At 44.3% G+C, this 25,889-nt stretch overlaps 1 protein-coding gene across 3 annotated transcripts in view; it reads left to right on the top strand.

Annotated features, from left to right (window-relative positions):
- FRAS1 (Fraser extracellular matrix complex subunit 1) overlaps positions 1-25,889 on the top strand; it is a 499,229-nt gene that overhangs the window by 214,459 nt on the left and 258,881 nt on the right. For 2 of the 3 annotated variants that reach the window (XM_051820194.2, XM_051820196.2), the window contains exons 6-14: positions 314-447; positions 7,738-7,821; positions 9,838-9,939; positions 10,243-10,434; positions 16,031-16,120; positions 18,326-18,361; positions 20,392-20,539; positions 21,951-22,094; positions 23,409-23,543. In XM_051820194.2, coding sequence (XP_051676154.2) covers positions 314-447; positions 7,738-7,821; positions 9,838-9,939; positions 10,243-10,434; positions 16,031-16,120; positions 18,326-18,361; positions 20,392-20,539; positions 21,951-22,094; positions 23,409-23,543 — 1,065 coding nt within the window. The remainder of the gene's footprint in view (positions 1-313; positions 448-7,737; positions 7,822-9,837; positions 9,940-10,242; positions 10,435-16,030; positions 16,121-18,325; positions 18,362-20,391; positions 20,540-21,950; positions 22,095-23,408; positions 23,544-25,889) is intronic. The other variant, XM_051820195.2, reaches the window with a different exon arrangement.

The raw sequence follows: 25,889 nt of genomic DNA, 5'->3' as shown, positions 1-25,889 counted from the left end.
GTGGCAGCAATCCCTGGGCAAGAGGAGGAGAGCAGGTGGCAGGGAAATCATCCTGGGAAGCCTAGTAGGATGTGGAACCATACAGGAGTTGAGGCTCCAAGCACCGTCATACTTCACTTATGAAACAGAAATTCAGAGAATTCGGGATAACAACTGCAGAGATAACAACTATCCCAATCATAGAGCCTCTTTTTGTGTTCCAGGTACCTAATGTGGAGTCCTAGGCAAATGCATTGCACGCCTACCCCTGCAGGCAGCCCGGGGACCAGCCAATGCAATCCGTCCTGTAACCGTTATTTCTCTGACCTTCCAGAACCCTGTTCCTATGAAGGCCGTGTATTTCAAGATGGGGAGGACTGGCATTTGAGCCCGTGTGCCAAGTGTGTGTGTAGAAATGGGATCGCCCAGTGTTTCACAGCTCAGTGTCAGCCTCTGTTTTGTAACCAGGTAAGGAAGACAACTTCAGGATGTTCACTTCACTGGTCAACCTCTTATAGTCTCTTCTGAGACAGTGTTGGGCCTTGGAAGTACTAGAAAGAAGACACAAAGGCTGTTTTCTTTTCCTTCTACTTTTGGAGACCACCTCTGAGACATTTCTTTTCCCCTTAGAAGCTACAGATAGGTCTAATTAACAGCCATTTAGGCTAATTGTTACTTAATGAAGCTGAGCCTTGAGGGTGCACACAGCAAAGCCTCCGGCTCCAATTGCAGCTGTTCTGAAAATGTCAAACTAAGCATCTGGGAAATTTGGTAATACGATCTGGGTTGTTATTGTTTTTCCATGCATAGGTGTAGTCAGAGTTTTAAAAACATATACATGCCTTTGAACATGATTATCCAGATGTACACAGTTTAATTTTTATAGGATAATGAGTCAAATAATCAAAGGATTTTCTAAGGGGATGTTTGAGATAGTGGAATCTTGTTCATTTATGCTGATCTGATTTTCAAAACATTAGGCTCTTCACACAAATTTAGAAGAGAGAATCAATTGCATATAAATGGTGGTTGTGGTATTTTATAGGTTTTTGCTCTTCAAGAGGCTCCTAAAGATATTCCATAGTGGTTGACAGATAACCATGAAAAGAGCTTTGCCTCCAGTCAAAGTATAGCTCATTTTTTGATCTAAGGGAGAGCTGGAAGCCAACACATAGTTGACACAGAGCAGTACTTTGTGTCAACTAAACCCAAATCAATAACATGGCATATTGTGACAGTTGGGCAATATTTTAACCAGCAGACAAAAGGCAATTAGATGAGAAATGCTAAATGCCAAATAAAGGCAGAATCTATTTAATTGAAAGGCTTGATTGTGTTACCCACTCTGCACCAACTACTGTGTCTCATCTCCCAACTCATCAACACATCTTGTCCTGGTTTTAAGATTACTAATGAGCTTCTTGGGAGAACTGCACGATATGTAGCTCTATTGCTCTGATATTTGGAGAACATTATGATTTGGGGGCAATTTAATTATAACATTCTGGGGTTTGGAATGGTAATTAAGTAGTTTGCCACCATTATAAGAAGGGAAGTGGGGATGGAGATGGAGGAAGTACCCCATGGAGAAATTTCTGCTTTAAATCTTCACACATTTAACCACATGCTGCATATTATGGGACCAGACACTCAAATAATTGAAATTCCTGTGTCTGATTTTCAGAAACATTAGACATAAACTCTAATTTCACTACACAGTATCCACTGTAGAGTTTTCATCAATATACATAATTAATGTAAAAAGATAAAATGTTGGTACCATACTTTAGAGCTAATTGATATGTAAGCATTTTGAAGATTTCAAAATAGATTAATTTTAATCACTCTTGCATTATTTAGTCTGTATTTTGCTGTAACATATTTTTTTTTTAAAAATCCAGTTGTCAGGTATTTAAAATCAGTTTCTTGATTTAATATCATGTTAAATGTTGGGTATTCTAAGACATAAAGGAGTGCTATAGAATTGGGGCTGTTAATATAACACATCACCCCAGCACTATTATCTCTACGCCTATCACCATCACCACCATCGCCACCATCACCATTGCCACATTTTGGAAGTTTCAAATGTGCTAGTCATTAATTTTAAGAGCCCTGTAATTCCCCTAACAGTCCTGTGTAATGGGAGCTATTATTATCATTCCCTTTTTATAGCTGATGAAAATAAGTGACTTGCTCAGGTAGGCATAGTTAGTAAGCCCTGGCACTTTTTTTTTTTTTTTTTTTTTTTTTTTGACAGGCAGAGTTAGACAGTGAGAGAGAGAGACAGAGAGAAGGGTCTTCCTTCTGTTGGTTCACCCCCCAGATGGCTACTACGGCCGGCGCGCCGCGCCAATCCAAAGCCAGGAGCCAGGTGCTTCCTCCTGGTCTCCCATGTGGATACAGGGCCCAAGCACTTGGGCCATCCACTGCCTTCCTGGGCCACAGCAGAGAGCTGGACTGGAAGAGGAGCAACCAGGACAGAACTGGCGCCCCAACTGGGACTAGAACCCAGAGTACCAGCGCTGCAGGCGGATGATTAGCCTAGTGAGCCATGGCGCTGGCCCAGCCCTGGCACTTCTAACCTGGGCAGTTCTGTGTGACTGACTCAGGAGACCACACCTGACTCATATTTCCGACCATTATGCTATATTCCTCTCCAAATAAGGAGTTACACATTTGTGTCTAATCTTTACCATAACAATATCTGCTAACAGTTTCAAGTATTTTGTATACTTTCATTAGTACATTAAATATAAGGAAAATACAGATTTCTCAGTACACAAGTATTTTCAGTGCCTGAGCTATAGAAAACTTGTCTTTAAGATTTTCTGTGATTTTTTATGTAAGTGGTTTGTGTTTAACTTATGAAAGGGGGAATTTTAACTCATTAAAGAGAATTTGGAAAGGGCAGAAAAGCCAAAAATTATTTTTTACCATTCAGAAAGACCGTGATAGCTTTTTGGAGAGAGGGAATAATTCATTGCAGTCTTTTGATAGGAGAATATAGATAGTTCTGTTTGCATAGTTATAGTTACATCTTAGAAGTTGGTGATAATCCCTGACAAAGGGAGAAATTCCTATTCAAACAAGAGGTTATTTCCTGAGTGACAGGTTCAATTCTTCCTGGTGGTGCCTGTTTTCAACTCCTGTCCAGAGGCCTTGTGAACAGAGCCATACCCCCGCCACAGCTTCATGGGCTCACTGGCATGGTCTGCTCAGCCTGAAAAGCGTCGTTCTGGATGGTGTTACTGCCAGACTTTAAATATCACAATTTTCCCATTCCCAATATTGATTCATCAGAATAGTTTGAACTTCATCCTTGGCTATTATTTCAAGGACATCAATTTCTCAAGAAAGTGAGTAACCTGAAATCTCTCTGAGCCTCAGAGTGTGTGTGAGCTGTTTCCTTGGGGCCTGCATGGCTGAAAGACTACGTGGCAGGATCTCACTTTTAGGAGGGACTGTCTTCCCTTTCCGGCCCTATGCATGCCTTTCCCCTGAATTTGGGGATTTAGAGCCATGGCAAAGTCTGAGGTCTATGTCTTCCCCTACCTGCAGCTGCTTTTATTGTGTTGCATTCTTGTGGCATGTTTCTTTATATGCATAATTTGAAAACCTTGGGAATGTTTCTAGGTGAGGTATCAGTCCACATATTTGGCCTAGATATTGTGGGGCTCTTTAAGACGGTGCTCCAGTTTTTGAGATATTTTCCTCAGTTATTGCTTTGATTAATTATATTTGTTCCAATTATTCTCGCTTCTCCAGAAACATCTGTGGCTTTCAAATTGTTCGCCTTTCTTTTCTCCTCTTTATCAAGCACTGTTCTGTTTTTTTTTTTTTTTCGGTTTTTCACTTTGTGTCTTTCCTCTGTGTATGGGGAGAGCTTATTTTTATCACCTTCAGTATTAGTTGACAATTTTACTTTTTCTCTTAATTCCTCTTTGTGCCTCCTATCACTGGTTCATCTACTTTTTTTTCTTATCACGATGATTTTTCTTTCTTTATTGCTCCTGCTTCTGTTTGGTAGGGACTACATGTTCTTGCATCTCACTGAGCTTTCAGAATGGCATTTAGACATTTTCGTGTACATATAGTAAGTGACGGTCAGAAGTCTTGCTCTATCTCTGAAACTACAGAATGTTATTCCCTTCTCTTTGATGGGATTCAGCACGTGCTGTCCTAAACTGCAGCATCTTGGCTTCCTGAATATTTTAAGTTGAAGGAATTTGGAAAAAAAAAAAAAAAAAAAAAAAAAAAAACAGTAGCAGGAAGGTCACTTTGACCTTTCCCTGCCCTTCCCCTTCGAAGGTGGTAAGGCCCAGGAAGGACTCTGAGCTTTCCTGAAACAGGCTGTCAGACCCTGATCTGACAGGTGCTCTTCCGATACCTGAGAAATGGAACATCCCCATCTCTAAGGCAGGCACACAGAGAAGAAGCTGGACAAACAGGCCTCACTGAGTTCCCGTTAGATCATACCCTGTGCCCTGAAGTATTTCTCCATGACTATCTACTCTTCATCAGTGTACTACAAAAATCACTGAGGTTCCACCCTTTCTTTGGGTCTTTATTTCATTGTGAGGTCTTCTGTATCGAGTAAAATCATGTGCTAGAAATGTGTGTGTGTTTCTTTTCTAAGGGCTTCAGTCTTGAACCTAGAAGGAAAGATATGTTTCCTTCTCTGTAGCTCATTCTTCAGGGTTGTCCCCCACGTTCCTGTATCTCTATGTACTCATCTTTGACCAAGGGCAATCTGTTCATCCTCACTGCTTGAAATCTGCAAGGCTAGGGGTCCTGCTCTTGGGCAAGTTCCCTTGTTGCATCCATCCAGGCACTAGGAAATATTCAAGTGTCCTAGCCCAAGGGCCTGGCAAGTTTTCACTTTGGGAAACTCTATCGCACTGAGCTAGAACTTGCCCTAGGTCTGTGGCCCAGCCTCTCAGATCCTGAATACATGCAACAGGAGACACCGTGAGCCCCATTTGTGCTGCTTCGAGGGCTTTGACCATCTCTCCCTGTGACCGCAGCCCTTTACGTGAGGGGTGTCCTCCCGCCCTCTCTCCCTCCTCCAACACGCGTTCTTCCCATTCACCCTTTTTGACATTATGGGCTCTGACCAGATGTGCAGAGGAAGATACTGTGGAAGGTGAAAGGCTAGCACTGCTGTTCTAACTGCCCCCCTCCCCGCAGGAGCAAGCACACAGGGAGGGTGAAGGCCAAGTTCTGCTTGGTCTAGAGAGGCAGGAAGTGGGGTGAGGTGATGGTTCTTATTTCTGTTTAGGCTTGCACAGCAAAGGAAGGCCCTGAGTGTCGCATGGTCACTGGGACGACTTCTTGGATGTGGTGAAAGGTTGACTGTTAGTTCTGTTTTCTAGTGGTAGAGTTTTAGTTTCTTTCCACATCTTTTTATTATTATTATTATTATTATTATTTGAAAAGCAGATTTAACAGAGAGAAGGAGAGAGAAAAGGAGAGAGAGAGAGAGAGAAAGAGAGAGAGAGAGAAAGAGAGAGAGAGAGGGAGGGAGGGAGGGAGGGAGGGAGAGAGAATCTTCCATTTGCTGGTTCACTCCCCAAATAGCTGCAAGAGCCAGGCCAAAGCCAGGAGTCTGGAACACCATCTGGGTCTTTCACATGGGTGCAAGGGCCCAAGCACTTGGGCCAACTTCTGCTGCTTTCCCAGACACATTAACAGGGAACAGGATCAGAAGTGGAGTAGCTGGGACTTGAACTGGTAGCCATATGGGATGCTGGCATCACTGGTGGCAGCTTAACCCACTGTGCCACAATACCAGCCCTTCTTTCCATATCTTTAAAAGTGTGTGATGGGAAGATATTTTACCAAGAGCTGTCAGCCATGTTACGTTATAAGTATTTTATTTTATGAATATGGAAAATTATAATTGAATACAACCTTGATAGTCATCCTGTCCCATACTATAGTGTTCATTATATTTTTAAGTATTGAATCCCTGTGATTACTGAAGGTAGCAGGTTAGACCCAGGATTTCTTTTTCTATAAAAGGCCACAGAGTAAATATATTTTTTTAATTCTTTTTTTTATTTATTTAATGAGCATAAATTTCCAAAGTACAGCTTATGGGCCACAGTAGTCTCCTCCCCCCCCCCCCACCGTGTCTTCCCTCCCATCCACAACGCTTCCCTCTCCCACTCCCTCTCCCCTTCCCCTTTACATCATGATTAATTTTCCACAGAGTAAATATTTTTAAAAAGCTTTGTGTGCCATCCCTGTGGAACAAGTATTCAGTTCAGCCTTTGTAGTGCAAAGCCAGCCAAAGACAATATGTAAAGGGATGGCCAGCTGTGTTCCATAGAACAGATACTGGACTGGATTTAGCCCATGTGCCACAAGGTGCTGCTTCCTAGGTTAGACTGCATTTGGAAGGGCATGTGTATGTGGGCCAGAATGATAGGATTTGGGGTGGCAGCAAAGCAAGCTGACTGCGAAGAACCTTTCCCATCCCCATGACCTGCCTCCCAGCTCACCTTCTTACGGCTCCTCATTCCTCGTGGGATCTGAACTCTGCTTCCTGTAGTTCTCTTGCGTCCCAAACACTTCTTCTTTGGATGCTTTTCCTTCCTCTCTTGTTGTCTACCTTTGTGAAGGAAGGTTGTTCCTATCAGTAAAATATGGAATTAAAATTGGAAAGTATAGTTTTCCTTGTGCTAAACCACTAAGTGATAGCTCCTTCTGTACACATTCAAGTTCACTCTGCTTCTGTTCTTAGCCCTACTCTACATTGGTTAAGATAACTTGGCACCAACTCTGTGCATGTTCAAGATTTGAAATTATGACATGAGTTCCCTGTTTCACCAACATTGTATAAGACTTAGTTCATATACCTTTACTTTACTCCCTCATTGAAATTTCATTAAGCTAAGGATTTCTGAGGTCAAAGATTGCCCAATGATTTCAATGTAAGTCCAATTTCCACATACTATAATAAGCACCAATGGTCATAATACTTTATGTAACAATAATAAATAAAATAACCTGAAACAAAGAAAATTGTTGGTTTAATTCCAGTAGTTCAGGCATTTGAAATAAGTAAATCTCTATTAGGTAGCAATGCATGAACCCAACTGATTACATCACTGAGTTAAAGGACTACTGAGGGATGACTGGAACTTTCCATGAAATAACTAAGGTTATGTGACCCCCTCCTCTATGTCAACTACCTTCTTGTTCTTACTGACTGAGTATGAAAGCACCCATGGGAATCAAACCTCCCTTCCTACTTCCTGCAAGAAAGGGGAGGGAGACCCTGAGTCTTGAGCTCAGCGGTGTCTCATGAGGAGTGGGACTGTCTGGAGGCTTTGGTGTGGCTGTGCTGGCCAGTCTTGCTGCCAATCACTTGTCGTCACCAGGGCAGCTATGTGACGTTTGACAAGTTATACAACCTCTCTGGTCTGTGCTTTTTCAGTAGGAATAAGACCTCTATTTCCTAGGATCCTCGAACAGTGTGTGGCAAGCACCAAGGATGATTATTATTGTTATGGTGGTTTGTGCTTTTAGTTGTTTTTAAAAGGAGACAGGACTTGAGGCAGATGCAGACATCCTAAGGGTCACACTGCCCTTGCAAGTGCTGATCCCTATCAGAACCCTAGGTGACAAATGAATGCTAAACCAGAGGAAGTTGCTATGATGCCTGAGTGAGCTGGCTATGAATGACGTCTTGTTCTTGTGGACTTTATTAATATCTCCTTATGATGGATTGTTCATTTTCTGGGTGTTAAGGGTGAAACTGTCGTCCGAGCCCCTGGAGAATGCTGCCCACAGTGCTCTGCACGATCCTGCCCCGTGGCCGGCCGAGTGTATAAGGTAACCTTTGATGGACCCCACGTAGCTGTGCCGACATTTGCTCTCACACGTCTGCCCTTCCCGCCGCCATGACTCCCCACCCTCGTGTCTGACTCATTGCCAGGATTAGTAACTCAGTACATGAACGCCTTTTTTCTTCTCATCACGGGAAGCCTTTATGAAAAAAACTGAGTCGAAGAGGATTAGAAATATAGAGCAATGTGCTGTTTCATGAACCCTGGTGAGCTCACTGTTCACGCATTGTGAAGGGAAACAGGGCCTATCACTGGTTCCCATCAGGCTGTGAGAATGGCTGCCTGTGTTGGTTCGATTTTATGCACTAATACCCGAAGAGGCAAGCTCTCTCTCCTGTTACCTTACATTGAGGGGTGTGACGGGAGTGTGGAATGGGAGAGAAGGCTGGGGGTGAGAGTCTGATGATGACAGAACCTTCAGGGTACTCCTGGGACAGTCCATATGTCTGCCCAGCTGTCACAAGGTAGGCACCAAATAAAGATGTGTTCAATCAATTGGATGAATGAGTGACTGTCCTGTCTTAGAAGTGTCCAACTGAGCCAAAAGAAGGTCACATAGTCAAAAGCAAAGAACCTAAAAAATGAACCCAGCTTCTTTCCTCGCTTGCCTGCCACTCTGAGGAAGACAAAGTGGAAGTTGTCATTATGACTCTCAGTAGGGGACCTGAAATTGGCAGCTTCACAAATTCTGAATGGGCCACTTGAAACCTGAAGGAAAGTAACTAATTAGGAAGGGAGTTTTGCACGTGCTACCTGTGCTATCTGGCGTCGTAGCCACATGTGTGGCTTGCATTCTGTTCCATCATATTTTCTCTGGTTTCCTTTCTTTGATTTTTACATTATGTTTCTAGTTGATACGATTGTGCTGGACTAATTTGTTCTTAAAGAGACAGCCTTCAAATTCCCCTCCACAAGACAGTAACTGATAACAATCAAGTTGTCCCGTGTAAGAAGCCTGGAAGTATGGCAGCCGAAGGGTTGATCAAGTCAGGTCTCAATGTTGTGCTAATGGATTGAAGCTGTTTTATTATTATTATTATTTTTTTTTTTTTTTTTTGACAAGCAGAGTAGACAGAGAGAGAGACAGAGAGAAAGGTCTTCCTTTGCTGTTGGTTCACCCTCCAATGGCCGCTGCGGCCGGCGTGCTGCTGCTGGCGCGCTGCTGCCGGCGCACCGCGCTGATCCGATGGCAGGAGCCAGGTACTTATCCTGGTCTCCCATGGGGTGCAGGGCCCAAGCACTTGGGCCATCCTCCACTGCACTCCCTGGCCACAGCAGAGAGCTGGCCTGGAAGAGGGGCAACTAGGATAGAATCCGGTGCCCTGACCAGAACTAGAACCCGGTGTGCTGGCGCCGCAAAGCAGAGGATTAGCCTAGTGAGCCGCGGCACCGGCCATGAAGCTGTTTTGATCTCTCCACCCTGTCATCTTATTCTCTTATTTCGCCAAGATGGCTTCTTTAGCACCAGGCAGCTCCTCCTCACAGTCATTACTAAAGGCTGGTGGAAGATAGGGGAGAGGGCTCTTTTTCTTTTATGTGGGATGAGAGTCTTTTCCACAGCTTCCATCACTGCTGTAGACTTCTCCTGAAGTCCCCTCAAGTAGGACGGGGACGATGCCCATCTCACAGCTGCAAGGGAAGCTGGAAAAATAGAATGCGGCTGCCATGCCTGGGTCTCCTGGCCTAGAATATCTAAAGAATGAACTCCCAGGAGTCAGCCAGCACGATCTTCCCATGCATCCCAGTGTTCCCAAGACCTCCGTGTGGCTGGCACAGAGCAGGCTCTCAACCTTTGTAAAGTGAATATAGCTGAATGAAAATTTATCCACAGTTCCTTTTGGACACCTATTGACATTTTTCTTAGAGACTCTTACTATTAAATAATATAACTTCTCTGGCATACATTCCATGTAGTCCATTTAAAAATACAATAAGAAACCAGTGTGTTGTGTGTCTGTGATGTGTGTGACATTTATGTTTCTTTTTTCCTTTCTTCACTCAGCATGGCGAGCAGTGGAGTGAAAATGCCTGCACCACGTGTGTATGTGACCAGGGCGAGGTCCGGTGTCATAAACAGGCCTGCCCCCCGCTGAGATGTGACAAGGTATTTGAGAGCCAGGAGCTGAATTTTCTGTACTGTATTCTGGCTCACTTAAGAAATGTATTTCTCAGTCCATTGTGTCCTCTGAGGGCATCACACATCTTACAGTGTCGAGAATGTGACGTTAGCCCAGATCTGCAGTCTGGGCAGGAGGGTTGAGGTGCAGGAGATCTGCCCTCCCCTGGGTCAGGTAGGGGGAAGACAGTCCTGTGTTTCAAGCACTTCTGCCCCTGTTGGCTTGGATGATTTCTTTCTCACCATCCTCTGAGGAGTGCCCTGCATCCATCATTCTCTCTGCTTGCCCAGGGTCAGAGCAGGGCTCGCCGTCATGGCCAATGCTGTGAGGAGTGTGTGTCTCCTGCTGGAAGCTGCTCGTACAATGGGATCGTACGGTACCAGGATGAAATGTGGAAGGGCTCCACCTGTGAGTTTTGCATGTGTGACCGAGGCCAAGTAACCTGCCGGGATGGAGAGTGTGCCAAAGTGGAGTGTGCCCAGGTAAGACGCGAAGGTATTTCCCTTAAGATTGTCACCATTCTTCCCAGTGGCGTAGGATGCCCTGCGCCTGTTCCTTATTTCTTGGCAGCAGGAGGAATGGCCAGGATGACCACTCATGCTTCAAGAGGCTTCCCAGCACACGGTCTTGGTGGAGAGTGGATGCCACCATTGGTTCAGGCAGCTTGGAGCAGCATCCCAGGAGCTAGCTCCCAGCTCATCTGGTTGGATTGGAAGCCCTGAGCCAGGGACGTGAAGGGGAATGACATGGCATGGGACATTAGCCTATCCATCAGCACAGCTGGACCTCATTGCTGGTGGCCTGCCCTGTCAGCTTGCCGTGGCTGTGAGAAGCAGGACTGCACAGGTGCCCAGCGGCTCTGCTTCTGCTGTTGGGCCCATTGGCAGTACGGAGCAGAGAGGAGGCCAGCACCTGGGGGCTGCTCCTGTGAATCAGGGAAGAAGAAAAGTAACTTTGGATTTTGTTTCTAAGAGGGAGCTATGTGTACCTCATGAACAGTTAGCTCCATTGATTTACGCTGTCTGCAGAATTTCTAGAAGCTTCTAACAAAACAGCCTCTGTGCATTGTAGATGTATATGGCAGGGAAATTCCTTGGTTTTCCTCTTTGAACTTGATTTTGACCCATTGCAAAGGAAGAATTGCTTTTAAAGTTGTCTCCTCCCTGCCTGCTCCGGTCTGCCCCACCCGTTCCCCTCGGGGCTGTGAACTTGAACTTGTAAGGGGGACTTGAATGGTCTACCGCTGGGTGTCTGTGAAGGCATTTTTGTCCTTTCTGGTTCTTCTCCCCGGGTCTCAGCTCCTCTTCCCATAGATCCCGCAGCGCAGCCTTCCAGACAAGGCTGACATTGACAGGGCTGGTTTTCATCGTGCCCCCTCTTCCGGGTCTGGGCAGAGCTGAGGCTCAGTTAAGTGGGGAGGGCCTTGCTTTTGTGTAGATTTGGATGCCCCCCTCACCAGCTCGCCTTTTCATTCCGTTAGGGGAGTCAGCATGGTTGGATTGAGATGAGAAGAAAACCTCCCCTGGGCCCCTTTCTTCCTCTCAGACTGGGTTGCTTTGCCTCCGTGCTCCACCCAGGGGACGCTGGGTTGTTTTCTAAGGGTTTAATTTGTCTAATATCCCAGGAGTTATGGGAAATCTTGCAGAAGTGATTCTGGTAGGATGGGTCTTTTAAAATTTTATTTGTTTATTTGACAGGCAGAGTTCCAGACAGAAAGGGAGAGACAGAGACAAAGGTCTTCTATCTGCTGGTTCACTCCCCAAATGGCCACAGTGGCTGGAGCTGGGCCCATCTGAAGCCAGGAGCCAAGAGCTTCTTCTGGGTCTCCCACATGGGTGCAGGGGCCCAAGCACTTGGGCCGTCTTCCACTGCTTTTCCAGGCCACAGCAGAGAGCTGGATCCAAAGAGGAGCAGGCGGGACTTGAAACTGGCACCACAGTACAGGCTTAGCCTGTACACCGCAGTGCCGGCCCCAGGATGGGTCTTTTAGCCACTCACTTTCAGTCTGATCTGAGCAGGAGACTCATCTGCAGGAAATAATTTAGCCGGTTCTCCCTAGAGTGAGTAGCTGCCTGCGTACTTGCTGTCTGTGGATGCTCTTGGCCAGGGCAGCATAGGCCAGGTCCTCTTTGTCTGCCCTTGGAGAAGCGGGGAGCCGGGGAGCAGCTGCCAGTGTGGAAAGCATCTTGGTATTGCTGAAGTCCTGGCCCTGGCGTGATGCTACTCTATCTCATCCTGGTACTTCGCACCATCTGCCAACTATGGCTGTGTTAACAGTGCTGAGTCCTGAACCTCTTGTGCCCAGTGCCTGTGCTCTCTCTACCTCACCTGAAAGCCCAGGTGAGGAAAGCCTCAATCCCTGACTTCCCGTTCCTGGCAGACGCCAAAGCCAACAGCCACGCCACAGGTTTTTTCCGAGAAGATCCATCCACGTTCTCTTTGTGGGGCAGAAGGCTCCCAAGCCGTGGACAGGCTCAGGACTGCACAGCCCTGGCTCTGTTTCTTTTTTGCATTGAGAAATTTGAATGCCTTAACTCTATTTTTCTTGATCTCTGTTCAACCAAAACTTCCTCCAGATTACCCCTGTGTTCTCTCCATTTTGTGGAAGACACCAGGTCTTCAAATGGAAACACTACCAGAAGTAAAATTTTCAGCAAAATAGGCTCTTATCAAAAAGACTACATAGCCTTCTCCTTATGCCATCCTTCTAAAAATTGCACTAGTTAAAGAGCTTGCTAAAGCCTGGATGTACTTTCTTCTGCCTACTTTATATCACTGGTGATTTAAAAAAAAAAAAAAACTGAATAAGATAAATTCCAATGTCAAGAGTTCCCAGGTTGGGGCCAGTGTTGTGACGTGGTGGGTTAAAGCTACCGTCTGCCACGCCAGCATCCCATATAGGTGCCGGTTTGTGTCCTGGCTGCTTCACTTCCAATCCAGCGCTCTGCTAATGTACCTGGGAAAGTGGTAGAGGATAGCCCAAGTTCTTGGGTTCCTGCCACCTATGTGGGAGAGCAGGATGGAGTTCCTAGCTCCTGGTTTCAGCCTGGCCCAGCTCTGGTCCTTGTGGTCATTTGGGGAATGAACCAACCAGAGGTTGGAGGAGCTCTTTCTGTGTCTCTTTTCCTCTTTGTAACTCTGTCTTTCAAATAGTTAAGTAAATCTTAAAAAAAAAAAAAAAAAAAAAGTCCCCAGGCTTTGGGGAAGTCCAAGAGGTAAACAGAAATTACTATACTCAGTGGCACCAAGGATTATGCAAATACGAGTTAATGCATTAGGAGGTCCCCATAGGAAATGCCTATGTCTGCCCAGGGAGTAGTGCAAATGCACTTCCTGGTATTTGTATTCCATTCCAGCCTGCTTTTTGCCCGCTTCCTTCTCTGAAATATCAAGGTCATTTGCTTTCTAAGTGTAAGTGTGTGCAGTTCTGCAAAAAGGTGCAAGGTAGCAAACTTTTAAGAGAGACAAATTGTCCAGCTTTGCTTTTGCCATCTTTATCATATTGGCTGTCAACAGCAGTGATCTGACAGTACTGAGATCAGTATATCATTTTCCTTTGTTAAAAGGGCAAAAATGGCCTGGTCCTTGTCTTTCAGATACACCCACCCCAAATCCTGACGTGGAGAGAATCAGTTAGTTTATGGGAGTAGCACAATATAAAGACTTTTATTTTTCTGTATCTTATAATGTCTTTGAACACAAATTTAGGTGAAGGAAACAGGTGATTTTAAGGTCTTAGCATTTACATCTGAAGTATAAAATAGGAGGGGAAGGAAGCTTGTAGCAATAGCCACACATAGAGGGGGAGGTGTCTTTCCATTGTCCACTGGATGTTCCCTCTTCCAACGGGCAGGATGGTCGACTCAGGGTCTTTTGTCTGCGGCATGTGGGGGAATTTGCTAGGGAAGGGGCAGCAGATTTGAGCTGGCCTATGCTGCAGAATCCTCTTTCAAAAGCAAAGAATGAGTTTTGTTTCACAAGGAAGTTTTGCTCAAAGCAGAAGCCAAAGGCTGATGGGAGCAAGCTCCCGGCACAGTGAACCCATGTGGTTTGGAACATCCAGACTTCTATAAATAGCAGCTCTATTGAGAGTGTCCTGAATCCTGCTTTCCCAGCAGTCCACGCTCCGTGATTTCCATCAGTGTTTGAGAGCTCAGAGCTGCCGGCTTCTCCCCTCCTCTGGGTGAGGGGGGCTCCCGTTATTGTTGGGTCTGTAGATATCGTCACGGGTACTGGAGAATCTCTCTTGCATTTTGTCCTTAATAGAAGTACACACCGTCTGTCTTGTTTCAGAACGTTGTTTTAAGCAACTTAGATTACATGCATAGAAAGCTTTTAAATGCTCTGAAAGCAAATTTCAGTCTGTGGCTGGGTTTTGCAGGCACTACCAGCTTATTTGTCACGTTTCTGCAAAAACAATTTATATGTAAATATGTCTCATCTCTGTAGCACCCACTGCTCTCCATTGCCTTCTGATGAGCGTGGACTTTTGATGGACGGTAATCTGTGGAACTCCTTTTCAAACAGAATAACTTCCTAGGCACTATACAGTTATAGTCATCAGGTATTTTTGTGTTGCTTTTAAAAGTTTCCATTTTTCTTGACAGAAATCTTGTAAATTCTAGAAGATTTTGAAGTCCCAAGAAAAGAGACTAAAAATCCATTTCTAAAGCTGCAATCTAAAGAGAACCAATGCTTTTATATTTGTTTTTAGTGCAGTGTTTTTAAATATAAAATATTAAATATAAAATATCATTGTGGTTAGTCTTTTTTTTTAAAGTGAATGGACTTTTTTATTTTTATTTTTATTTTTTGACAGGCAGAGTGGACAGTGAGAGAGAGAGACAGAGAGAAAGGTCTTCCTTTGCCATTGGTTCACCCTCCAATGGCCGCTGCAGCCGGTGTGCTGCGGCCGGCGTACTGCGCTGATCCGATGGCAGGAGCCAGGTACTTATCCTGGTCTCCCATGGGGTGCAGGGCCCAAGCACTTGGGCCATCCTCCACTGCACTCCCTGGCCACAGCAGAGAGCTGGCCTGGAAGAGGGGCAACCGGGACAGAATCCGGCGCCCTGACCGGGACTAGAACCCGGTGTGCTGGCGCCGCAAGGAGGAGGATTAGCCTAGTGAGCCGCGGCGCCGGCGTGGTTAGTCTCTTTATGTCAGTTTCTATTCTTCACTTTTTACATAACATAGTTTCTCTGCTTTTAAATATGATATGGATTGCAAATTAAATATTAAATATTTAAGGAAACATTACCGTTCTTGAGAAAGTGTATTATGTTTGGCAATTAGGAAGTACTTTAAAGAATACTCCTTAGCTTATAGATATTGGCATTTGGATAATGGCAAATGACACAAAGTATTTGTGGTTTTTTTTTTAACAGCAGGTTTGGGTAGTAGGAATGCAGTAGTATTACACTGAGTTACAGAATTCAGAATTAATTAACTTTTGTGCTAACATTATTTTCTAATAAAAAATAAAAATTTTGCAGTTGCTGATATTGGGAAATTATAGTGATAAGGCTTTGAAAATTAGACATCCTCCATCCATGCTGGGCATTTCTTTTCATCCTCCTAGAGTTTTACAAAGTCGTTGTGATGGGAAGAGTTTCAGAATATTGAATAAAAATCAGTTTTTTGCTGTTTAATTTATGCCTGAGACTACATCTATGCATCTGATTTTGTATTCAAGGGAAATATTGGTTTGATTTGCACACTATTAATGAAACCAAAGTCACAAGTCTCAACCTTGGATATTTAAGATAGAATGATCTCCTTCTGAAATTCATAACTTTCTAGGACCATGAGGTTGACCGTGGCTGCCTTTCCTATTCATGTGAGTTCATGGTCAGAGGCAAATGTCTTCAGAGCAGAAAGGAAAAGGTCTCAGAGGCGTTCGCAGTATTGACTGGACTGGCCACAGGGCGACACACTGCAGGGAGACAGTGAGGGATGGGCTGGACTGAGGGTGTGCCAGGGTTTCTCATTCCAGTCAGGCATCCAGCTGCTTTGCAATTTAGCACTGCTACCTAGAGATGTTAATTTGATATGTGCCACTGCAACTCTTAATTTCTACAGGGTGAAGAATTAATTCACTTGGAAGGAAAATGCTGTCCTGAATGCATTTCAAGGAAGGGTTATTGTGTTTATGAAGAAAAGGCAGAATTCGTGAGTATTGGGTTCATCATGAAATACTCTTAATAATTCCAAATTAATTTTCAGGAGCGCATATTGCCTTCTGATTTGTTCTACCCTTCCCTTTGTTCAACAACTGCTGTTGCACACCTGCTGTGTCCCAGGTGGTGGGGATGTTGCGCCCGAGCACAACAGGCAGAGGCCCTGCTATCAGGGTGGGACCTACTGTCTAGACTGGGGATGCAAACAACATGCAACAAACACATGTATACATGCAATGAATGTGCACACATGCATACATGTGTCAGGTGCTGCCAAGTACTCTCAAGAGGAATCCAGGGGCCTGGGGAGGCACTGGGCTGGAAACAGGGTGATGCTCTTGCATTCCATCAATGTGGAAGTCCTCTCAGTGGAGGAAGTGGAGGGAAGCCTAAAGGACGTGGGGCATAAGTCATCCGGGTATCTGAGGGGAAGCCTCGCAGGAAGAGAAATCAGCAAACACAAAGGCATAGGTAGGCTTGACCTGTTCAGTAAGTGGCAAGAAGAAAACTTCTATGGCTGGGACACAGGGATGGAGGGAGAGAGGAGCTGGAGAGGAGGTTCAGTGCATAGCCGGGAAGCCAGCGGGTTTGATCCTGAGGCCGGTGGGAGCTGCTGGGCGTTGTGAGCAGAGCCGTGCCGTGTGGCTGCCTTGTGAATGGACTGCCTTGGCTGCTGCATGGCAAGTGATGGAAGGGCTTGAGATGGGAGGCAGGTGGTCCAGTTAGATGTTTGCCGTAGTGCAGGTAAAAGATGGCAGTGGCTTGGTGAACATGGTGAGTGGTGGTCAGGTCAAGATTTATTTTGGAGGTGGACAGATTTAATGGATGTAGGGTAGAACTCTGTTTGGTAACCATTTTGGGAATTTTTATTTTTTCTTGTTTCTGCACTTTTTTTATTATAATACCTCAGAGGAAAAATTACCTATCTTAACCTCATGAAACTTAGCCTATTTCTGTAGCTCATATTTTCCATGAGAGATTTTGGAATGTTGATAAATTAATTGTGTTCTTAAAAATATTCTGGCTGATTATAAATATGATTGGAATAGGATTATGAGAATTAGGATTAAGTGCTTTGACTAGTGAATTTATTTCTGTGCACTTTTTCTTTGTGATTTGGATGCATTGCGGCTGTCAATCTACCAGTGCTTCTGAATATTTTGGGCAAGTTCAGTGTTTAAATTCCATCTTTGCTGTTTTTAAGTATGATCTTGGCCAAGTTACTTAATTATTACTGTGAAGGAGGGTTAGCAATAGTACTTACCTCATGGGGCCATTGGGATGGGCTATATTTTTAAAAGCAATTTTTAAAAAATTGCTGCTATTATGCTGTTGGCATTGTCTCATAGTGGTGTTTCATAGTTTAGTCATCCTTATTTTTTAAGAATTTAAGATATTAAATGCTCCCTCTGAATGCTGAATTTTTTTAAAAAATTTAATTTCATTTATTTGAAAGGCAGAAATACAGAGAAGGAGAAGACAGAGACAAATCTTCCATCAGCTGCTTCATTCTCTGAATCATGGGAACAGCCTAGGTTGGACCAGGCTAAAGCCAGGAGCCTAAAACTCCATCTGGGTCTCCCACGTGGCAGGCAGGGGCCCAAGCAGTTGAGCCATCTTCTGCTGCTCTCCCACGCACATTAGCAGGGAGCTGGATCAAAAGTGGAGCAGCCTGGACTCAAACTGGTACTCATATGGGATGCCAGCATTGCAGGCTGTGGCTTAACCCTCCATGCCACAACGCCAGCCCATAAATGTAGAATTTGTGTTACTCACTCATAGTATCATGTTTCCTACCCAGTTTTGGAGGTAAATTATGCCCAATGGATTTGAAAAGGCAAAATTGTTTTAAATGAGTGTAAATGCTCTTCATATTCTATGCAAAATTTAAAGAATTGCCCTTCTGAGCTTTGATTCTTTGACCATGAAGTCTTTTATATAGAAGAGAATTGATGCCAAGTATACAAACACAATGTGAGAATAAGAATTCAAAAGCATTTCCCAAGTGTGTTGTCTTCACCTCGTATTGGTATGCTGTTTTTGTTTTTCACAGAGATAGATTTTATTTCTATTCATAACAAATGAATGAAGCTGCATGTTACTTGGGGAGAAAACAGATAACTACTAATGAAAAAATAAATAGGTCAGCCTAATGGTGTTTTAGTGGTATAATAAATACATGTTTCTCCATCCCTAGATATCTTCCAGTATGAGTGAAGTTAAACATATTCCAGTAAGTATGGATTTTTACCTTATACATAGATCACTATAAAATAGTTATAAGTAATGATCCTGGAGAAACTTAGTACCTTAGTATTTTTAACAGACATGTTTGGTGGCACTGTCATCAGGAAGTAAGATTCTTAATGATCACTAGACTTCCAACACTGGACATCTGTTTCTTATTCTAGCTTACTTTTTTCTATAACATTTACGTATATAGATGCATATATGTGTGTATATTTATATTGTGTATATAATGTGTGTGTGTGTGTGTGTATATGTAAGAGCTTCTTGGGCTTCTGCAGTGTTCCTTCCCCGGGTAGCCCTGAGCATTCCTTCTCCCTCGGTTATTTTCAGGGCAGCGTTGTTTGGTCTCTTTAGAGTTACTGGATTTATTTGAAAGGCAGCGTGGCAGAAAGAGGAAGAGATCTTCTGTTTGCTCATTTGTTATTCCCCAAAGGGTGACAACGGCCAAGGATGGGCCAGTCTGAAGCCAGGATCCAGGAAGTCCCACATGGGTGGCAAGGGTCTAACCACACGGGCCTTCCTCTGCTGCCTTCCTAGGCACATTAGCAGAAGTGGAGCGGCCAGGATGCAAACCCGTGCTCTGGTATTGGAATACTGGCCTTGCAGTTGGTGACTACCCACTGTGCCACAACACCAGCCCCTGTGTGGCTCGTTTGAAGGCAGTGTACAAACATGCTTTTACACACACACAAGCTTATAAATTTGGAGCTTCTAGAATAAGGGGCCAGAGACATAGTCTGCCTTGAAATAGAGCCAGGCCGCTTCTGCCTTTTCAGCCTTATAGACCTCAGTGTTTAATGTCGCCTGTTCATTTTCTTGTGTTCTGTCACCTTAATTGTTTTGGATGTTCAACATCCATTAGCTTAATACACGTTTCATCAAATTTTATTTTTAAACCTGCTCTCCTCCGTGGTGCTGTTTTACCTTCCTCACCAGCCCCGTACAATCTGGTAGGAACCCCTGTCTCTTGCCTACCTCCAGGGTGACTGGGTTATGAGCAAAAGGAACCGCTCTTTATAATTCACTTTGGCTTCTCTGTTCAACCACGGTGCTTATTAGCATAATTTGTTTGACTGAAATGAATGTTTCAGTGTGAGAAAGCTCACGGCACATCTACAGTCTCCAAAAGTGGGCCTACAAAAGTTTTAATTTTATGAATACAATGACTTGACTGTTCCTGTGACCATAGTAGCCATAAGGAAATCCAGGACTTTAACCAAACTGTTATTACAGTAATTATATTTAATGTCTCTGCTAATCACTAGGTACATGGTAATCCCCTTTGGTGATTGTGCATGTGTGCATGTGTGTGTGTGTGTGTGTGTGTAAGTTACATGAGTGTGTGAGTGAAATAGGTAGAACATGTTTTAAATGCTTCTTACATATGCTAGTATATGCTAGTCAATTATTTTTTTATTTGACAGGCAGAGTTAGACAGTGAGAGAGAGAGACAGAGAAAAAGGTCTTCCTTCCGTTGGTTCACCCCCCAAATGGCCGCTAAGGCCAGCGTGCTGCATCAATCCAAAGCCAGGAGCCAGGTGCTTCCTCCTGGTCTCCCACACGGATGCAGGGACCCAAGCACTTGGGTCATCCTCCACTGCCCTCCCGGGCCACAGCAGAGAGCTGGACTGGAAGAGGAGCAACAGGGACAGAACCGGTGCCCCAACCGGGACTAGAACCCGGGGTACCGGCGCCGCAGGCGAAGGATTAGCCTAGTGAGCCGTGGCGCCGGTCAATGCTTTTTACATATTCTAGAATCCTCCCACAGTTTATCTCTGGGTGTGCCTGATATTATTTGATAGCAGCTGTACCTTAAAAGAAATCGAAAAAGGAAAAATTCTGTTGTAAATTTAGTGCGCTTACACCTTTGACCTGTTTCTGGGTTGGGTTTGGTGGGGTGCTGAGCGGGTACTTCCACTCCGTCCTTCTGGGAATTCCAGGCGCCTCCTCAGCTGCCTCTCATCTGAATCCCGGCACCTTCCTGACCAGGCCTTTCTTTGCTGTTTCTTGCAGGAGGGCGAGAAGTGGGAAGATGGTCCCTGTAGGGTGTGTGAATGCCGGGCGGCTCAGGTGACTTGCTACGAGCCCTCTTGCCCGCCATGTCCAGTGGCCATGCTATCCCTGGCGGTGAAGGGACAGTGCTGTCCAGACTGCGCAGCAGGTGGGTCCGTGTCCCGTGCATTTCTGCCGAGATGGTTCTACTCACCCAATTCCATGGAGATTCTCCCCCTGCCCTGTGGCCTTTTCTTTAGTCACTCGATGGGTTTATTTTCCTCTTCCTAATTTTTATAACATGGCTGGAATTCATCTTTGTCCATGTGACTGCCTGAATCTACATGAGTATGTGACCTAGGCCAAGTCACCGACCCTTTCCGAATCTCATCTGTTTGCTGTTTGTGGAGAAAATGCACTGTATCTATCTTGAAATCCTGTTGTGAAAATCAAATAAGATAATGTTAAATACAAAACAAACAAAAAATGTGCAATGGTAAATCTACATCTTCTCTTGTTGGAAATGTAAGAATAATTGCTCAAAGTGTGTTGTAGCTTTTATTTTTCAAGGTGAGTCATTGAACATATGGTTCCTTTTGGAGTTCTAAAGTGGGTTTTATAAGTTTAAAGATTCATTAATTTTTTCCCGAAGAAAATTTTATCTACTTGTTTTGCAGTTCTGCTTTCAAGTCACCTGGGGTTGAATTACTCCCAGTTAATAATTGTTGGCAAGCAGTGGAGCTGTTTGGCTGAGTAGTAATTTGCCTATAAGCTTAGTCGCTCTTGGAGAAGTGGCATTTTCTTCCATTCATATTTCATAATTAATTGTTTTCATCTATGGGCTGTAATTTTTCATATTGGCACTTGCTCTTGTTACACTCCTCATTTTGGCTAATCACACTGTTTCTCTGAAGCATTTATCAAGGGAAAAACAAACCAACTTCATGGTTTAATTATATTACCTCAACCCAAATGGTCCTCTGGACTTAAAAAAATATTTGGTATACTATCATGTAAGATACACTGAAAATCAGACCCTTGACAACTTCTGAACAAAACCGTTTGCTGACGATTACCTCTAAGTTCAGTGATCATCCCCGATACTGGGATTTAAAATTTTAGAGAAAAGGAAGAAAACTGACTATTTCTTTTAAGATAGTAACCACTTTAAACATTGTGGGTTTTATGTCTGAACTTTTAAAAGCGTGTTGAAACTTGAGAACATCAAAGATATCATTGATGATTGAGTCTGTTGAAATTGGGTATTATGGAGGTATTCCTTCTTATTTCTACTGGCTTGATAGCAAATAGAAGCATTGATGAGGCTGTTCATTTGGCACTACTTTCAGTCTGGGGTTGAGGAGACCATTGGTGGTATCTCAGACCATTTCAAGGAAAGATGCCTGGCAATCAGGCATTAAAATACATTTCTTACTATTTTGGGGGCTTTGCACACCCAAGTTCTGCAGTTTTCTCCTTCGTGTCCTGCACTACAACGCATACCCTGTAGATCTTCTCTGGAGGCTGCACGGGAGATCACATGGTCTTCACTGAGTTCTCTTCTCTGTCCTTGATTCTAGTTCATTGCCACCCAGACTGTTTGACCTGCTCTCACTCTCCGGACCACTGTGACCTCTGCCAAGATCCCACCAAGTTGCTGCAGAATGGACGCTGTGTGCACAGCTGTGGACTGGGCTTCTACCAAGCTGGCAGTCTCTGTTTAGGTAAAGCCCCAGGTGGAACCCCCAAGGGTAGTACTGGAGGGTGATTGGAGAGACTCAGCAAAGGTAGTTGTCAAAGTGAGGCTCAGTATTGTCAAGAAGGGGTGAGGTCATGAATGCAGGAAATGCTCACCATCTCAAAACTGCCAGCAGGTGCAGTGTCATTCAAAGGTTGCCTGGCCTACCAGTCTCTTCTTTCCAACACCTAGCAGGTGTTTTGATGTCTACTGGGAGATGGGTGATATGGAGGTCAGATGATTGTAAACAGTCATAGCAGATTTTTTTTTCATTTTTGAAGGGTCTCAAGGATAATACTGTCATCAGGATGCTTGATACAATTCATGCAAACACTCAGTTAATACAGGATAAGCAGGATTGATACAGTCAAGATCACTTATGGGGACTTTCTAATCTTGTGAATGGGAAACTTGTGGGCCAGAGAAATGAACTGACATGCTCAACATCTCACAGACCATTGGTCCTAGAGCTTATCTCTCTTATGGGAAGATCCAGACTGGGTTCGTGTGCATTTCAGAATCCTCACGCATGGGAGAAGGAGCACGTACCTGGGGGAGTTTGGCTTGGTTGACGCCAAACCTTACTTTCCCCCTTATCTTTGATTCATGAGGTTAATTAGCCACTTAAGGGTGTGTAGATTCATATCCTGCTGTAAGTATTTAACCTCTGTGCCTTAACATTCTTATCTGTAAGTTGGAGGTAATTCTGGTACTTTCTTCAGAAGATTGATGTGAGAGTATGTTTGTCAATACATGGTAAGTGCTTAGAATAATGTCTAGGATATAGTCAGGCCTCAATATGGAGTTGCTGCTGTTGTTATTTTTACAATTATTCTTCCTACTTTCTCTCGCATTGTCTTCATTTTCAACCTTTATGGAAATTATAATATCTCCATCATAGGGAGGAATAGGGGCAAGGGATATCCTTGCAGAAGGCTTGAATGATAGTGATATTGGAGGCTGTTGGCTAAAGGGAAAAGAATACGGATCCTTGAACCAAACTCCCTGGCTTCAAAATCCATCTCCATGTGGGCTTGTTCCTCGCCTGTGGAACTGGGATTAGCGATATCTACCCCATAGAGTTGGCATGAGAATGAAATGCATGTGTAGATGTGGCGCGCTGCCAGCAGTGCCAGGCGCGAGCTGTGTGCTGTATCGTGGTGGCTGTTAATGTGGCTCCGCTGTCTTCCTTGTGCCCCGTGATCTGCAGACCTCAGGATTGGGGGACGGAAGAGTGGGCTTCGGAGTGGTGCCCTTGCACTAATCACAAGTTCTCCTTCTCTTTCCCTGCCTTGGCCAGCCTGCCAGCCTCAGTGCTCCACGTGTACCAGTGGACTGGAGTGCTCCTCCTGCCAGCCGCCGCTGCTGATGCGGCGTGGACAGTGTGTGGCCGCCTGTGGGGACGGCTTCTACCAAGACCGCCACTCCTGTGCAGGTAATCCCTGGCTGGGCTCCAGCAGGGCAGACCCTAAGAAAGCTGCCCCATCCCACTCTGCCAAGTGGCCCAGGGCCACCAGGGGCTGTTAGCAGCTTTTCAAATAAGAAGACTGCGTAAGCCTCTCGATGAGATGAAAAGAACAGCGGAAGAGCAAGGTGACAAAGGTGTTTTAATAATCTCACTAGGTTTCTTTGGCATCTGTATACTTCAGTAGGTTTATATGCCTACTGTTATTTTACTGATTTATTCTTAAAGTTTAAGCATAGTAATTATATGTATTTATAGGGTACAGTGTGATATTTTGATGCATGTGTATGATGTATGATGATCAAATCAAGATAATTGCCATAGTATCACTTCAAATATTTATTGTTTCTTTATTATTGGGAAATGCAAATTCCTTTCTTCAAGCTGCTTTGAAATCTACAGTAACGTGTGTTAACTATAGTCACCCTACTGTGCCATTGAACAGTAGAAGTTATTCCTCGTGGTTTCTGTTCTCAACTTTATATTTTTAATTAAGATCTCATTGGAATTTTTAATATCATAGTAGTCTCTGGAGGTGGAAATGGTCATAATAGAATTCAATTTGTTGTTATTACTTGACTGTTTTTAATAGTATTTGTATTCATAAGGATAAATGTATAAAAACTGGTTAAATACAGAAATGAGAGAAAAGGGGAACAGTGAAAGCAGGGCTGAGGGGCAGACACTGAAGCATGTCTTCAAGAGCACAGGTCATCAGCTGTGCCCAGAACTGAGCCAGGGTGTGTGGCGGCAGGTGTGTCTCAAGAGGCACATGGGCCATCAGGGGGTCTTAGATATCAGGCCAGGAACCTGTGGCCACTGCTGTCTTGCAGTGTCATGAGACTTGTACATCTCTGTGGGAGACAGTGTGATATTTTGAAACTTGTGTGCAATGTGTGATGATCAAATCAAGTTAACTGCCATGGCTATTTTATATATATATATATATATATATATATATATATATATATATATCTCCCAGATCGGATCTGGGCAGGTCCTGGGTGGGGGAGGCGGCTGGTCCCCTCCACCCCAGGCCCTGGTCAGAGGCAGAGCTCCGGGTTCTGTGGAAAGTGTCTTGAAAGGAAGCCCAAGGGCTGTGCGTGCCACAGAGCTGTGGGAACAGAGGCCCTGTTCTATAAGCAGCCAGGAAAGAGTGTCTGGAAGGCACCAGGCTTCTGAATGTGTCCAGCCTGAATTGTACCAGGCCCCCAAGGCTGGTAAAACGTTTCTGGATCTCTGGAGCCTCAGCAAAGAGGGCTGCACAAAGAGCTCAGCAGAGGCTGACCAAGCAGATGGCAAATGAATGAAAGAACAGCTACCTCTTGGTGGTCCTCCAGGACCCAGTGTTTCAGTGGCAACTCAGCCATTAAAGAGGAAAGGACCCTTGGTGCTTGCAGCTTATCCGGCTCTAGACACCTGTTAATTTAAAACAGACTGGAAGAAGGTACATGCAAAAAAAGTGCCTTCATAGGTGTCTACTGGTTGGGTAATTTGGGTTAACTGCTGAAATTTCACTTCGATGGAATTATCAAATGTGTTCTGGACTCCTTCTATCCCATCAAAGAGGCCTACTGCTAGCACTCCTGTGACAGATTTGCCTTTAAAAGGGAATTAATCCCCCCTAGATCTTTCTCCTCCCTCCACAGCACTCCCACCTCCAGAAACACACACATATCACATACATATTTACTTTTCTTTTTTTCCATTCTCCTTTCTCCTATGCTCTGTTTTAATTGGCGATGTTAATGCTGTTTTCAGGCATTTTGAAATGGGTAATGTTTCATTTGATTACTGGTTTATGTAGCTGACTGCTTCACATTCCATCCACATACCCACACACAAATGCTTCTAGTAGAAAGTTGCTGGGAAAATTTGTTCATGCTCCCTCCAGGGAATTAAACCAATTTGCTTTAGTTCAGGCTGGTTGCGTTTTTATGCATAAAATAAGGAGGAGAAACAGAACAAGAGAGAGAGAGAGGAGGAGAGAGAGGGAGATGATCTTAAAAATTAAAGCAAAGTTTGTGATCAATTTCCATATCCTGTCTTGGCACTGAGACAGCCCAAATCAGCTTTCTCAATAAGTGTCCTCAGCTTTAGGATCCTTGAGAGCCTTCGTACTTGCACCATTTTTGGTGACTTTTTACTAGTGACCTTGAAAGTCAATCCAATCAGCCAGCACTCTTCCAGTACGTGCTAAACTTTTCAAAAGCAAGCCTGCTATTTTATGGTAACAATAGGTTTTTCTGGGTTGATTTCTCTTGGCAGGGTCATTTATGGTATGACTGGGATAATTTGCCACTTTATTGATCCATT

The sequence above is a fragment of the Oryctolagus cuniculus genome, chromosome 8, assembly GCF_964237555.1.
Source record: "Oryctolagus cuniculus chromosome 8, mOryCun1.1, whole genome shotgun sequence".
In the NCBI taxonomy this organism is placed as follows: domain Eukaryota; kingdom Metazoa; phylum Chordata; class Mammalia; order Lagomorpha; family Leporidae; genus Oryctolagus; species Oryctolagus cuniculus.
The sequence above is the reverse complement of the archived record's forward strand: the minus strand, read 5'-3'. Positions and strand labels throughout refer to the sequence as shown.